Source organism: Aphelocoma coerulescens, chromosome 4, assembly GCF_041296385.1.
Source record: "Aphelocoma coerulescens isolate FSJ_1873_10779 chromosome 4, UR_Acoe_1.0, whole genome shotgun sequence".
NCBI lineage: Eukaryota > Metazoa > Chordata > Aves > Passeriformes > Corvidae > Aphelocoma > Aphelocoma coerulescens.
Window position 1 is genome coordinate 23093257 of NC_091017.1, and position 16787 is coordinate 23110043.

The window sequence follows — 16787 nt, forward strand, 5'->3', positions numbered from 1 at the left end:
CAGAGGGAGGATGAGCTAATGACTGTAAGCCAGGCTTGAGTTAACCAAAGTGCACAGTGAGTGCCTTGTAATTTAGGTGGAACACAATGATACGGGTGGATGGATTAATTTATTACCATTAGTGAATAGTGCCATCTTTCTCTTCTGATTATAGTGTGATCTGAGAATTTTTTAATGAACTTTGCATCTACTTGTAGATGTTTCCTTTTTAATAAGGGTGTAAGAGGTACTTAGCATATGAGTTATTTAATATTTGCTGTTCATTTTATTCAGCTTATAAAATCTTCACTGCATATGCATCCTGGTATTCCTGTATGAGATGCCTGAAAACCAGCATGTATTGCTCTAGGATGCCCTGATTATTCGGCTTTCTCCAAGATGGATTAGGGGACTTGCTCCCTCTGTATAAAACAGAGATGGCAAAGGAAAGTTATGAAGGGGGGGGGGGGGGGGGGGGGGCAGAGAGAACAAAAAAGTGAAATGAGATCTGGTCCTATCATTAAAAAAAATCTTGTGCAAGAATCATAGAATGTCCTGAGTATGAAGGGACCCACAAGGCTCATTAAAGTCCCATGCCTGGCCCTGCTCTGGACAGCCCCAAAAGTCACAGCATGTGTGTGAGCTTTCCATTAAATGGTTCTTATTGTTAGGTGAGGTCTGAGTGTTCCTGCCAGGCTGGTCATTTAAGATTTAGACCTGTAGTCTGTGGAGGGCACTTTGCTCTTCTCTGAGCACGCTCTGTATTTAACATACTTAACCTGTTTCTTGTGCTTTCTTTGGTATCAAAAAGATTGTTCAATGAAAAGATGGGGTGTGAGTTTATGCTTCATTTCCTAAATTCTTCCTTAGGTCAGAATCCACAGCAGCTGACACAGTAATGACAAGTTTGGTGAAGCTGTCACCTGAATTCAGATCTCAGCTGGGGCAGTGTTACACTGAGTACCTGCATTTGAATATATCAGCCAGGTCTGCTTCAGAGGCTCTGGGCCTTGAGCTCGCTTCTGCAGGATGCTCTGTGTATGAGCATGTGTGGCATGGTTATTTATGCCAGGGAAGGCCTTGAAACAGAGGCCTTGAAAAATTGTGCTTGCTTTGTTTTTTAGCGTTTCCAAGACAACTTCACAGTCTCTTATACTGAGCACAGTTTTGGTTATAAGGAGAATGTTTGGTAATGTTTCATGTAATTTTCCAGTCTGGTTTAACCCTGTCGGTGATGCTGATTACAGAGGGGTGCTCTGTTCTTCTGCACACAAGACTGGGAGTGATGCCCGCGTAGTGAAAAAACCACAAAATGTGATACTAAATAATAGTGGCACTGAGCTGGGAGAGGAGATAGCAACTTTGGCTTTAACATTGATCTCTCTCTATGTGCTAAGTTTGGCTTTGATCACTAAGGAGGATAATTAATACTGGTGATAATGGAGAAACTCTTCTGAATTTCTGGCTATGAGTATGACTCATCTGACTTAAATAGAAAGTAAAAATGTGACTTCTGTCTGGGCAACAGGTTGGCTAGCAAATTCAGGGCAAGAAACACCTGTGTTCCAGACATGAACAGTCTTGTGTCTCCTCAGAAAAGCCATCTGTGCCACAGGTTGCTTGCCAGATTTTTCTGCAGAAGGAGTTTATCTATTAAAAAGATGATTCCACAGTTCAGTGTGGATATGTGCCACTTTCAGACAATCCACGCAGGAAAGATAATGCTGCCCATTCAGTGGCAGCATCTGTTCTTTGGCATACTCTTTGAATATGATCAGCGCTAGTGACTTGCTGCTGAAATATTGGAAGTACCATCGTGATTTAAATAGCATTTAAATTGCAGGGTGTTTTAATATGCTTTCTGCTGTTTCACAGCATCAGGTGAGCACCACCAATAGCTCTATTCTGCTACTGGGTAAGCTGAGATATAACCAGTGTCTGTGTTTATTTCCTGCCTGTATCTTTTTGTTGCGCTAATGCCAAAGACAGAAGTAATAAAGAAGAAGTAGGAATCCTGGTTTGGTACATTTTCCATTGGAATGGTGGTATTTTCCTAAAAGCATATCACACAAATGCAATACAGTTGGCACAGTCACCTAATAAATGTAGAGAATAATACTGGATGTCTGTCCCTTTTGTCCCATCATTTAGTGAAGAATCAGTATAATTGTTTCATTGTTTATATGCAGACCTTCATGGCAAAGAAAGACATTTGATTCTATAATCTGTCTTCTGGGCCAACACAGGTTATGCAGAATATCAGTCAATAACCCCAGTGTGTTTATAAATTCAGGTCAAGTGAAATTATGTTCTTGTTTTCAAAAAGGACAAATAAAACTTTGTTTGGTGGTTCCTGCTTACCATGTTCTGGTGTCAGAAAATATATGGATTTTTGAGATAGAATTTAAGTTTTTAAAAAGACTTTCATAGCCTAAGTAAATTTTCTTCCTGATATTTTGATAGCATATTTAGATCCCATCTGCAAGTGTTCCTTGTGCTTCAATGATTTTGACTTCAACCAGTTTTACTCATTATATGGATCCTGAGTAATCCTCAGTGTATGAGCCCCAGGAACTTTAGAATTAAGGGGTTAAAGCAGAAAGAAGTTATTTTGTCATTTGCATAAAACTAAACGTATTTGTAGCACTTCAAATAATCTTGTTGGCATTTAAAGTGCCAAAAAAATTCTAACATCTCTGATTAGAGTGAATCTAATTTTCCTGATTTAGATATTAAATAGAAGCTGTAATTAGTATCTGATTCTCTTATGGAGCTTTACTTTTAGTGTATGCATGTATTTTATTCATGGTTAAACTATCCTACAAGTGTTTAGTAATACTGATATTTTGGCAGTGTCTGGAGAGTGAGGTTTTGGTGATAAATGTCTAAAATAGCCTAAATGCCTAAAATACCATTTCTTTCCAGTTCATGGTATTTTGGAGCTCTAGACAAGAGACCCAGATTGCTGACTGTGACAGACTTCCAGGACTAACCCTGTTGAATAATCCTTGTGTACTGTTTGATCATAAGCTATTCCATGGCTGTTTCTTCATCATTTGTAGCATCTCAATAAACTGGTGCTGGAGGAGGATGGCTGTCTCTAATATTCTCTAGTTAGTTGATCTCTGCTGGTGATGCAGGCAGAGCCTTTTTTCTTCTGTGCAGACTGAACTTTTTTTTCTTATCCTACTGTTTGTGCCACCACCCCATAAGAAGAGCTGAGAGCAGGGGAAGTCGGTAGGTCAGGATGAAAGATCTGAGTAGCCAAGCCGTTGTGAAAGAGTCTAATTGGAAGCTTTCTCAACTAAAAGATGTCTCATGCAGAAAGACACATAAAAATCCTGTTCCTTCGGGTCTGACCATTCCCCTGGAAAATGAGTGATTGAGACAAGGAACGGATACAGCACCAAGGGTCTAAGAGGGAAGCAAAGCAGGAGCTGCAGTCCCTCAGAGACTGGATCTAAGGCTACACATCTAGGAGAGACCAGATTTAGCATTCTAATGGGAGAAATATTTTCTGGTGATTTTAGCGACAAATGCCTTGTTAAACCTGAGGAACCTTTATTTTTTGGAGAAATGTTTCTTCAGAAATTCCCGTTTATGTGGGGTTACCGGTTTCCTTTCTTTTTCTCTTTTTCTTTTAACATAGTGCGTGTTTCAGCTAGTGTCTGTTGTGTTGACTCTAAGGCTATTTCTTTTTCCCCTAACTGAGAGCAGTTGAGTGTGTGGGAGGTTGGCATGCCAGTAGGGAAGGCAGGATGTCCTGCTGAGTGTCCTCTGGGACAGCAGGTCAGAGCAACTGCTGGAGGGAAGAGTCACGTTAGGGAACTGGTGGCTCAGCTCCTGAAAACAGGTTGAGAATCTGCGGTAGTGAGCAAGGGTCAGATAGTGAGGACTCACTGAGGCTGAAGGGATTTTCCTGAGGTCCAGAAGGCCCTGATCTGACTTGTGAAGTCATTGAATGATTTTAATTTTTAAGCATAAAGTTTGGGGTTTTAGATAAAACCATTCAAAAGAGCAAAGGGAAGGAAAAAGTCAAGCCTGCTTGTGGAATTCAGTACTGGAAAAAGCCCTTCCAAAGCCTTGGACCAGCTATCTGTGAAGAGTACACAGATATTTCAGTTCAGTAGACTTCAAATATATTACAAGCTAGGTAGTGAACTCAGTCAACATCTTGCTGATCAATTTTTCCTTTCTAAGTCATTCTTAAAGAAGGGTTTACTCAGAGTGAGCCAGAAAGCCCTACAGGACCACTTTGCTGTGGAAAATTTACTAAACTCAGCCAGCGGTATCAGATGAGAGCAGGCAGTATCATTGCAACAACTACATATCTGGCTTTTGTTTTGCTTTTGAAGGAAATAAATAATTGTGATGTTTAGAACAACAATGAGACACTTTGATCAGTGAACAGCCCAAGCTTCACTTAGATACATTAAGCTATGTAGCATGGATAACATAGTTTTGAGTTTCTCAAAAGAAAACAATCTGCTTCCTGCCTTTCTCATCCTCAGTTACCCTCTGACAACTCTTGCTTGAGGGAAGAATTGTGTGTGATGGTCACCATGGCCTCGCTGCTCTATATGGATTTTGGCATGAAAGTCCTTTAAGAAAGATTAGGAAGAAGTGTGATGATTGAATGGCCAAATTGGGAAAACTGCTACAAGTATTTGTAGGTTTGTTTTCTAATGGCTGTTCTGGACAGTAGCTGTTGTGTGGCCACTCTTTCTCCTGTTTCAGTACTTTAAGAAATGCAATGAACATGTCTCAGGAAGAGGTTTAATGAATATTAAGGCAAAGCCTGCAGGGATCTACCTGACATAATGTTTCTGAGAGATAAATTGAACAGTTACTTGTGTCTTTTTTTTCCACTTACCAATTAACATCTTGTTTGGCTTCTGATTTTTCTAGATATCCGTGGAATACAAGAATTTTTAGACAAAGTATCTCAACAGGGAATGGATGTAGCATTACAGAAAGTAGAAAACAACATCAATAAAATGATCACGGGGCTCTTTGCCACTATGAGAATAGAAGAACTGAACCGCTATCGGGATACCCTGAGACGGGCTATCCTCATAATGAACCCTTCCACAGCCAAATCGTTCCTGACAGAGGTATGTATTTTAACAAGAGGCTTTCTTCTTGTTTTGCTGACCAAGACCACAGTGGTCTGTCAAAAGATTCAGTTTATTTGGCTTCATAATTGTAATCAAAAAAAACCAGCCTCTCCAAGCAAAAGTTTAAATATTCTCTATTCAAAGATCAGCATGCAAGGGTGTTCATTCATGTTCCTAAATATGCATGTGTATTTAAAGAAAGAATAAGTAAAACCAAATCCTGCATGAGCAAGAAGATTTAGGAAATATGCAGAAGGATTACCCCTCAGGCTTCTGTTTGAAGCTCAAAGATGCTGTATTGCCATTGTGACACCCATTACTGAAATATTTACAACTGAAATTTTTATTACTCTTACATATATATATATAAAATATGTATTTGTGAATAAGATGTGTTTACCTAATTTAAATTTTATTTTTTAATATAAAATCATGTTGATAGTGTTCTCTTATGTGCCACTGAGTAAGGTAATGGAATATATGAAAGATTTGATTTGCATGAAGAATTTGAGATGATAGACTAAAGTCAAGTGTTTTCAAGCAATGTGGAGCAGATTTTCAAAAGGTTCTTTGGGATTTAGAGACAGAAGACCTGCATATGACATTTGACTATGAGCTGTACAATCTTTTTAAATGAGTGGCACGTTTCTTTTTACGCAGCACTGTGTCATTTCACATGTGGTTTTTACCTGTGTGTATATTCTTTATCGTCAACCAATGCTTAAAAATCTCTGTTGTGTTCCACAGAAATATACTTTTTCTCTTCAATAATTTCTCTTTGGATCTGTTTCTAACTTGCATTACTTTTCTTCTATACTATGCTATTGCCTTCATCTTCAGAAATTCAAGTTCAAAAACTATTTCTGCATATTCAATCTTGAGTGAATGCCTTTTAGGAATATTAGCTAGAAGAGGGCTTTCTTGGTTTCTTTTTCAAAATTTTGTTTGCCCTTGGTTTTTTTTGGCTGGGTTTTTCACTGTCCTCATTACACACTTGATGCTTGCTAATTCTGAATAATGAGGGTCTGCTGCTCTATCCAAATGTCTGTAGTGCTTCATAAGGTTTAAACAATTTGTGGGCACCTTTAGATTGTTCTGCAGTGTTTTCATCACCCAAGTTATGAGTGTTTTACTTGAGGCATGATAAGATATTTCACAGTTCAACTTGTAAGCAGCATGGTTGGGGGCTCTAACTACAGTAACTCAGCAAAACAAAACTCCTGCATTGTTCTTACAGAGAAACACTCTTTTTAAATAAAGGTACATTTTATCATTTATTTTTACACACTTGGATATAGTAACAAAGTAGTTTTCATCTTTTGAAGTTATCATGTATGTGTTGTCAAGAAAGTAAACAATTTACTTTAGACTTCTTACTTTGTCACTGGCCACTCAAGACCCCAAAAATTAAAAGACAGTTAAAAAAAACAACTAAACCAAATCCACAATCCCCCTCCCTCCAAAAAAATTCCAATACCAAACACCAAAGAACTCCTGAAATACAAGAGGCTCCCAATGTTTCTCCTTCCCTGGAGTCTGTAAGTCTACCAGGAAAGCTCATTATCTTCTTCTGCAAGTGTGGTTCAAAGAAAGACTCTCACATCAGCTTCATATTACAGGTGTTTGGCTGGATAAGAGTATTTATTTGGAGTATGATATGTGACAGGTAAACTGACAGCAGGAACCTCCTAATAGGAAGAGTTACTCAAACAGGAGTGTGATTATAGCCCTTATTTCTGTTGGTGACAGGGAATAAACTAAACAACTGAGCTCCAATACAAAGTCATTGGACAAGGAGAAATTTGCTGGGGCTGTTTTTACAATGGCTATTAAAAGCTGTTATTTTGAGTCAAACCAGGAGCTGTACTGTATGGGCAAAGAAATTATAAAGCCTATGGACTGCCAGCGGGCTAAGATATTGCTAAACAATTTAATGGACATGCTGATTCTAAAGCCTATGCCTTGTGCATGATCAGTTAAGCTGTGAAATTCAGTGTAACCTAATGGATTTAGCATGTAATCCTTATGAAGACAGTAAGAAAAAACTGCATATGTAGAAAAGCTCTTGGGTTTTTTCTGCCCAGGAGAAGCTTTTGGCTTGCCTCACTGGATTGAGCTGTCTGCTCCTTTCCCCAGACCTCACATAATCTCTCCTGCTTGGTCCCTTCTTAGATGACTGCTCTGGCTGAACCCCATCATTGTTTAGCTGAGAAGAGGGTTCATTCACACTGCAACAGCTGTAGTAAGCGTGGTCTTGATTACTATGCAAGTAACAACTATTCCAGGGTAAATAGTCAGACACTAGCCTGTGTAAATAAGCAGTCTGTAAACTGGAGTTTGCTTGTGTAGAATTTATCTTTGTTCAGACTTTTTGGAATTCTGTGTTTGAAATCTTTTTATTTTTTTTTTAAGCAGTATTGCTTTTTGCGTTAAACACTTCTTTCTCTGCAGCTTTTCTATCTCTAGAGCTTGCAGAGATCAGATCTGTATTTACACACACAATAAAATGGAGACTAGGAAGTAAATACACTTCTCTGGTTGTGGAAATAAAAGCTTACCTTCTCTTTAAACATGATGTATTAATTTACCCTCCATACAGTGTGGAAAGGCAGGAAGATTTGGGAGAAGTATCGCAGCATTTCTCCTTACTGGCTAAAGGAATAATATAAAGTGAGAGGGAGGAGGGGCCAGCCAGATTCCCAAATGTCCTTTGTTGCTTTGAGCTGAGGATGGAGGAGGAGACAGAAAAGAATTCTGCTGAACGAGTGAAATTCACTAGGGCTGAGGAGTGCAGACGTTTCTCTACTCTCAAATAGTTGCCCAGGTCCCATAGGTGAAGCATAATATTCCCACTGAAACTTTTGTGATTACTAAATATCCATCTTGCACAAAATTTGCTATGCTATCTGACAGCACTGGTGATGGATGTGAACTATGCACCACTTTCTTGCTTTATATTTTGGGGTGGGGATTGTTTTTGCATGTGTTCTTCTGATTTGTGATGAACCTGATGGTTAGGAAAAGCCCTAAAAGGGACGAATAAGATGTCCTTAAATAAGATGTCCTTGCCAGCTCATCATGACAACAAAAATCAAGGGCTTCAAGTGTCAAGTGTGAAAAGGCTGGGTAGGCAGGGTCAGGCCTGGAAAGTCAAGTAGCAGCAGAGGTTCTGGGGATAACAAAGCAAGTTTGAGAAGCAAAACTTTGGGAGGCAATACTTTAGGACACGAGCCAGATGTCCTCCACTGGGCCAAAATGCTGTCAGTACATCTCTGCTTTCAGGTTTTTTTCTGTTTAGCTAAGGAAGCTACCTTATCACTTGAGTGCAGGAATATGAATGTGTTCTTCTGTGTCATGACTCCAGGAGCTGATAATGGGACTACAAAGGAGGGACAATGAAGCTAATTCATTCATTTAGTTATAGAGAAAAACTTCACACATTGAAAATCCAGTAAGCCATGTGTGAAAGAGCCCTAGCAGCAGCCAGGGATTTTGCTGGAGTTTTGACAGGCAAGCTCTGGAAGGCCTTGGATACTTTGAGGGAGGATGGAGGCAGCTGAAGAGACTGCTGCCTCCATCCTCCCTCAAAGGAGGGATTACCAGCCCAGCAACCTCAGCAGATGTGACTGTGTACCTTCCTGCCCCATGCAAGGTCCCTTCTCAGGTTCTGTTGCAGGTGTTAGTGGCTTCTTACAGAGAGAGGTGAGAACATTTTTTAGCTGTGGCAGCAAGATACAGAAGTTTATCTAGCAGAATTTTCAGAGCGCTGGCAATGTGCATGAGCCAACAAAGCTATTTGAGGCTTGACAACCTCAAGCTGTCAATGAAGTGAGCACTGGCATTTCCCAGCCTGGAGAGTACTTCCCTTCAACTCACTGTACACTGCATGGTTTGAGTGAAGGAAAGTATTAGCTATTTATTATTGCAAAGGTTTCACTCTGCAACAAACTTGCAGTCACTGAATGCCATCGTGTCCAGACTTCAAGCATGCTAGAGATATTGGAAATGTTTACTGTTAAAAATGTATTTAAAGTTAAACTCATCTGCATGACAGAACTGGGTTATAATTATTGAAAAGGCATATTCAACAAAACTAGCTGCTGCCAAATCTGAGAGTTGTAGCAAATAAGTCCTGTGTGTTGGCCTGTGTGCATGCAGCCATATTTATTGTACCAACTTATATAGCTGCTCTTTTATTTGTCTGTATTTGTTTTCAAAGAAAATTAAAATCATGTACCTTTCAGCATTACTATAATCTACTACACATGGTTTTGAAAATAAATTTCCTTTTTTCTATCCCAGGCTAATGTGGGGAAGTCCTAAAATAAGGTTACCTTAGATGAAAAGAAGCTACACTGCTACTTTCCTGAATAAAAGAACTCAATATAAATGAAATGTTAAAATATACTGGGAAAATAGAATGAAGCTTATAAATTAAGTACTGAAGAGTTCTTGCCGTGTAGTGGGCAAGTGGAAAAAAAAGAAAAGAGTGTTTAAGGAGCAAATGTAATTGAAATTGCCTCATGTAATTGAACCTTCAACATGCTTTTACTAATGGTGACTGTGAATAGAATGAGAAGTAACATTTATTCTGTGAAACGAGATTATTCCTGATAGAAAATGCCCTGATTTTTATTATGTTTGATTTTTGTCTCTCTGTTGAAAACAACAGTTAATTTTAAATGTAATTATTTGAAAAAATACAGGTTTTTTTCTTGTACTGACATAGTTATTGTTTTACTAGGTATTAGATTTGATCATGAAACAAATCAGTAATCATTTAGATCTAAAGACAGGGATTTGCTTTAGTGTTACATAGTACTCTAACTAGACTTATTTCTTTAAGCAGGTTATTTACTGAGAATTAGGAAAATTTATTCAACTTCTCCAAAAGATTTATTCAGCGTTTGTGTGTCCAATGTTCATGGAAATTTAGTATTATCTTCCCCCCCACACTTTTTTTTCAGATCTTATTTTGTGATGCTTTTCTCTTTTTATTTTACATATATCTTACAGAAGGCTAGGGCGAAAATTAGCTGTTTTGTTTCTCTATTCCTTTTTATTAATAAGTGGTCCTGTCTGTAGTCAAAAGCATGATATGCAGATATGAGGTGAAGTGAATGAAGTTGAAAATAGGAGTTAAGAAACTGCTGCACTTGCGTGCCACTACTACTGAAACCTGCAGTAAAAATTTGGATGTTTCCAGTGGGAGCAGATGGCAATGATTTTTGTTCAAGTGTGGACAGAAAGCATACATAGCAGGGAGAGGTAGAAGACTCCAGACAAGTATCAAATCCACATAATTCACAGAATCACACAATCTGTTGAGTTGGAAGGGACCCACAAGGATCATCAAGTCCAACTCCTGGTCCTGCATGGCATGTGCCAAGTAACACCATGTGCCCAAGCATGTTGTCTGAATGCTTCCGGAGCTCTTTCAGGCTGGTGCTGTGACCACTTCCCTGCGGAGCCTGTTCCAGTGCCCAACCACCCTCTGGGCAAAGAACTGTTTCCTAATATCCACCCTAAACCTCCCTTGACACAACTTCAGGTCCTGTCACTGCTCACCACAGAGAAGAGATCAGTGTTTGCCCCTCTTCTTCCCCTCACGAGGAAATTGTAACTGCAGTGAGGTCTCCCCTCAGTCTCCTCCAGGCTGAACAAAGTGACCTCAGCCACTCCTCGTATGTTTCCCTTCAAGCCCTTCATGTTGTCCATAGTCTCCTTTGGATGCTGTCTAACAGCTTAATACTTCCTTCTGTTTCTCCCTTGCCCGGCTGGTGATGCTGTGCCTGATGCCCCCCAGGACAGGGCTGGCCCTCCTGGCTGCCAGGGCCCTGCTGACTCGTGTTCAACTTGCCATTGACCAGGACTCCCAGGTCCCTTTCTGCAGCTCTGCCTTCCAGCATCTCATTCCCCAGCCTGTCTGTACATCCAGGGTTGTCCCATCCCTGGTGCAGAATCTGGCACCTTCCCTTATTGAACTTTGCTTGGTTGGTGATTTTCCAGCCTTCTAATTCATCAAGGTCTCTCTGCAGGGCCTCCCTGCCTTTGAGGGATCCAACAGCTCCTCCCAGGTTTGTATTGTCTGCGAACTTAGTATTCCAGTGCTACATCCGAGTCATTCATGAAGATGTTGAAGAGTCCAGGGCGTAAGATGGATCCCTGTGTAACCCCACTGGTGACAGGTCCCCAGTCTGATGTCACCTCATTCACTGTGACCTTTTGTGTCTGACCCATGAGCCAGTTGCTCACCCATCCCATGATGTGTTTATCCAGCTGAGTGCTGCATGTTTTGTCCAGAAGGATCCTGTGAGAGACAGTATTGAAACCTTTACTGAAATCCAAAGCGGCTGGTTTGCCTTTTTGTGTGTGTCGTAGCCTGCCAGTCCCAAGTATGTTCAGGAGCAGGCATCAGATTGGGAATTAGGAAGGCTGGATTCTCTTCTGCTATGTGTGTGTCTGCATACCTGTGTACAGTGTATATGAGCTAAAAAGTAACATTCCTTTGTGTACATACAGACATTTTCTGCAATGACAAAAGTGTATTCATCTGCCACCTAAAACCCACACTGAGTTTTATGCTTTCAGATGAACTCTACTACTTGAACAGCTTCTTCTTGTCAAAGTAAAATGGAGATTGGGTGAGCAAGGATTTGCTCTGTTGAATTCAGCAATTGAACTGATCCAGTGATGCACTGGAAAAATACCCAGGTTTCATGGGAAGCCTGTTGGATTTCCAGTTAGGCTGAGGAGTGACTTGATGGTTTGTCGCGTGTATAAGTACATCATAATTTTCTGTGCCCTGCTGAATGTGATAGCTGATGGGTAGTTTCCCTAACAGTAATGAAAAGAGTAATTCTTTATCAGACAGATTGATGCATGATCTTTGTGATACATCAGATATGCAGCACAATTTGCTTCAGAGATTTTCAGTATGTCATTGCAAAAGTTTATTCATGATCGCTGGGAATTTTTAAACAATCCTGTTTACATAAAACACAAGTCTGAATTCTCTAAAGGCAGAAGTTGTTCAGGCAGTTCTCTTTTAGAGGGCAGTGATGAAAGTGAAGAATTGGCAGCAGACATATGAACCTATTGCTATTTTCATTTCCTTTTCCTATAATTTTATCAGAAGTGTGTATGTTGATTGGATTTGATATAGGAGTGATAGTTTGCAGAGGCCAAAATCAGATTTTTCAGTCAGGGACTGTTTGCTCCTTTGTTTTTCTTGTAAGTAAGCGGAGTGCTCTCATCTTTGAGGTCATCTTTATCACCTTAGTGTTTGAGCTTTTAGACCTGAACTCTCCTGGAAAGCATACTTGCCTTTTTTGAGTCTATTCTCTGCACCATTGTTTGTGGTGGAATAAATCCTATTCAGCCTACTCCACTGTAATTAGCTGTAGCTGATAATTACAATGTTAAGAAATCTATCTTTTGTTTCTTTTTTCTTTCTCCAGCATTTAAAAGCACAGAATTTATATCTGCAAATTGAAATTCAGGCTGGAAGGATTTTTTTTATTTCATAGGATCTTCCAAATCTCTAGTAAAGGAATGTTCAGAAAATATGTTCAAAATGTTGAACCACTAGAACCATCCTTTAAGTGGTCTCCCGGATTTTTTTATATAACCTTCAAGAAGGGGTCTTGGAGGATTTTAGATTTTACCTTTTGGTGAAATCTGAGGATTTACTGGGTAGTCCAATTGGTTTACTGGGTAGTCCAATTGCTTGCTTTTTTGTGCTCTTGCATTCTTGAATGCAAGCCATCCAGCTGATGGCTGAATGACTGAATGAGAAAATGACTGGGTTTTTGCCTGTGAATACAGTGACATTGGCTTAGATTTTATATGCACTTGCTTACCATAAGGTAAAAGTTCAAAGATAAAACATTTTAGTTACAAAAAAATGAAAGAAAAAAGTCTCACTGGTAAAATAAGTCTGCTTCAAAGGGATATGTATTATTTGCATCATTACTGAAACTGCAGCCTGAAGCAATCCTTTCTGTCTGTGTGTTTTCAGGAACAGTAAAATTCAGTTTTGCAACGTAGTGTTGGGGTTCTTGGGACAGAATGCAGTGCTCACTGTAGCCAAGGTCAGTTATTTTGGTATCTAAAATGAAGCAAGAACGTTTTGGGAAATCTATCCTGGCACAGAGGGTCTGCATTTAGAAGGAGCTGGGGGCTGTCTGCAGGTCCTTTGCACTGATATGAGGTCCAGAACTAAGGCTGTACCTTGCTATTACTGAAAGTTACTGAAAGTTAAGGCTCAGTAGCGTGGAGCTCATCTGGCACATTTATGTTGGCTGTGTAGGTTTTGGTTTTCGATTAGCGTTGCTGATAACAGCAGCTGAGGAGAAGCAGCATAGAGACATGCTCATCTATCAATCAGCCATGCCTCATAAGTTAGAAAAGTCAGGCAAAATCCTGACTGATGTTACAAGGCTGGGGATACCAGTAGGCCTTATGAATTGTACCATGGTTCTCTAGGGTTTTATACCCTTAATGGGGTGTTGGTGGCATAAGGAGACACTCACTGAAGTGTGTGTGCAAAGGCAATATCAATTAGAGCACTTGTCTGGTTCACAGAATAAGAAACAGCTTATCTCTACATTTTTATTCTTTCGGTATTTTCTTCATTCTGGCTGTATGGCATTTAGTGATGTGACCTATATTACAGATAGATATTCACTCAATGCTGGCTTCTATCATATGTCAGGGTGTAGCACAATTGTGAGATGTGTACCAGGTCTACCTCTCTAGTGACAACGGCAAAAGTTGTAGCATATTAATTTTTTGTAAAAACAAAACTTTTTTTTTTTATAAAACATGCACATACATTCATTATAGAGGTGTATGCAGGGCAATATGACTATAATTGATCTGTGTCTTGTTGTCAGTACAAATATTTACACTATCAGAATTTGGGTAGCTATACAATAAGATTCTTCATCTTGGAATATAATAAGAAAGATACCCCACACTGTATGTAAGCTCTGACCACTATTTTGTATTGAAAGCAGTAGTTAAACTTCTAGTGTGTTTGAGAGAAAAGAAGGGGAGCTTTAGTAATTAAGTACTGAGTAGAAGATGTATTATGTACTTTCTGAGAATCTCATAATACTTGCTGTTGTGCAAACAACTGTTTGGTTATGCTTTCCTATAATTGCTTTCTGTTTCTCTACATGGCTTTCAAATACTCAGCAATTGACATCCTCTTCTTTGGGATCTTGCCGGGTATGCTGTTTTCTGGACTAAAACAAATAACTGAGGGGCTGACCTCCCATGATCTTTAAAGATGTAATAATTCTTTTCTCCTTCAATTTGTGTTGGCTATTCTTTGTTCTGCTTTCTTAAAGTGCTATCATACTTAATTACATTCTACTGTTGTCATACCAGCGATTTTAATTGGATGTGATAGTCTTGGTTACTGCTTATCCTTCCTCCCTGCTTTTATAGCCTCACTATAAACATCTCTGTTGTGTTCCTCTTGAGAGACAAATGTCTTCCCAAGGAGAGTAAATTGCTTCAACCAGCCAAACAGAGTAAATAAATTTAAAAAAAAAAAAAAAAGCATGCACATTAATGCAACAAAACTATTACATGCACATCGGTAGAGACAGTCAGAGTATGTATTAAAGCGTGTATTTTCTACATAACTGAGGGTGGCTGATTCTTGTGTTATAAAAAGCCCACTCTGAACATCTGCAAAACTAATATGCAATTGACTGCCATGGGATGAGTGTGTCTTTGAAATAAAATGACAGCTAGAGAGGATTAGCTTATAGTGGAGATAAGATCTGACAAAACTATTTCTAATCCAATTCTTTCTCCAAAGCAATGTTGCCTGATTGGCAGAACTGTTCTGCCTCCTTCCTTCTATACCAGAAAAAAAAGAGGTATAGTCGGTGCATTGGTTTAACTTTGTTTCCAGAAAATATAACTGATTTCCTAGCTAAAATGAAAATTCAGTGTTGAATGTTTCTAACCCCAAAACACAATTAATTTAATCACAATCAATCATTATGTAATTCATTTTCTCCTTCAGTTAAACTGAAGTGTAAACTAATAGCCATTATTTCTTCTTTCTAATAATATTGCCTGTGACACTGAAGAAGCTCTCATTAGTTTGTCTGAAGTAAAGGTAGAAGTTTATACCCTATCACTCCTTCCACAGCATTTGCTGGAAGTTTGCTTATGAAATTTTGTTGAGCAGGGTCTCCTACGTTTTTCCCCTTTTTTCAGTTTGTGTGTGGTAGTTTTATTATGGCTGTAATGCTTTTGCCACATATACTTGTAATCCTTGTGTCAAAATAAATTCTTTCCTTTAATATTTGGTCAACCTGACTGGACACTTATCTGTGAATAGATGAACAGCACATTAACACTATTAGAAACCATATCTACAGTGATGGATATCTCATTCAGGTTGCTTTTGTAGACACTTCATAATCAGCAGTAATATTTTTGAAGACTGTTTTAAGATAATTTATTCTATTTTGGAAGCACTTAGCCAACTGTCGCTGATTTTATGGTTTCTACAGAGTTTCAACAGGAGTTGGGGACTGCTGATGTCAAGAGCTAATTTTAGATTTACACATTAAAAGTTTCTCACCTCCCCACATAATTTGTCCCTAGTTAGGACTTCTGCTATTTAGCTTATTTATAAATAATTTTTAAAGATTTGGAGATTTTTTGTCCCGGATGTTCTTATTTCAAATGGAATATTAAATAGTGCTACAAGCAATTCATCTCAGAATTTCCATAAATGAAAGTAACAGCTGCTTCTGCTGATTGTGAGAGTAGGTGTAAAAAAGTATCGTTTTGAGTTTGTAAATCATGTTTTCTACTGGTTTCCTGTGTCATCCACAGTAAGGGTCCGGTCTTCTAATAAGAGCCCTATGCTTCCTTGGGAGCTTTGCTTATTTTGTCTCTTCTTACAAGTGACTAGGCAGTCGTGCTGAGAAGGACTTGGGGTTCTGAAGGATGAGAGGGTGGACATGGCCCAGCCATGTGCATTCAGGTGTGGATGCCACATCCTTGGAAGTGTTCAAAGCCATGCTGGATGGAGCTCTGAGAAGCTTGTTCTAGTGAAAGGTGTCCCTGCCCATGGTAGGGGGGTTGAAACTAGATGGTCTTTAAGGTCCGTTCCAGCCCAAACCATGCTGTGAATTGCTGAGGAAGGGAATCAACATTTGGTTTTAGATAGATAAATATTTTGATCTTACAGAAGTTCCTGTATTTCAGAGAAACTAAAGAATCACAGAATGGGTCAGGTTGGAAGGGGACACTAGAAGTTATCTAGCCCAACCTCCTTGGTCAAGCAGGGTCCCTTAATACACATTATTCAGGATTGTATCCAGATGGTTTTTGAGTATCTGCTGAGAGGGAGACTCCACAATCTCTCTGGATTCCAGTCTTCCAGTGTTCCGTCACCCTCACAGTAAAAAAATTCTTCATCATGTTTAACAAGGAATAGTAGGAGTTTATGCTGTCAGCACAAATTAGTCTAAGAAATAATTGCTACACATGAAAACTCGAGGAGGAAAAGGAAATTTGCAAGATCATAGTATTGACCTGCTGTGTTAAAAGAGGAAAGTAGTCTGTTTTGTTCGGTCTCTTGTTCTTTATCTGGCTTCTGAGCCAGTATTACTTAGGAGTTAGGTGGACATAAATTCAAAGGAGATTAAATGA

General features: G+C 39.2%; 1 protein-coding gene across 8 annotated transcripts in view; it reads left to right on the top strand.

Moving 5' to 3' along the window:
* Positions 1-16787, top strand: part of GRID2 (glutamate ionotropic receptor delta type subunit 2) — an 824945-nt gene that overhangs the window by 552233 nt on the left and 255925 nt on the right. For all 8 annotated transcript variants that reach the window (XR_011150528.1, XM_069013075.1, XM_069013077.1 and 5 more), the window contains exon 4: positions 4888-5093. Coding sequence is in view for 7 of the 8 variants with exons in the window: in XM_069013075.1 (XP_068869176.1) it covers positions 4888-5093 (206 nt within the window). In the remaining variant the exon portion in view is untranslated. The remainder of the gene's footprint in view (positions 1-4887; positions 5094-16787) is intronic.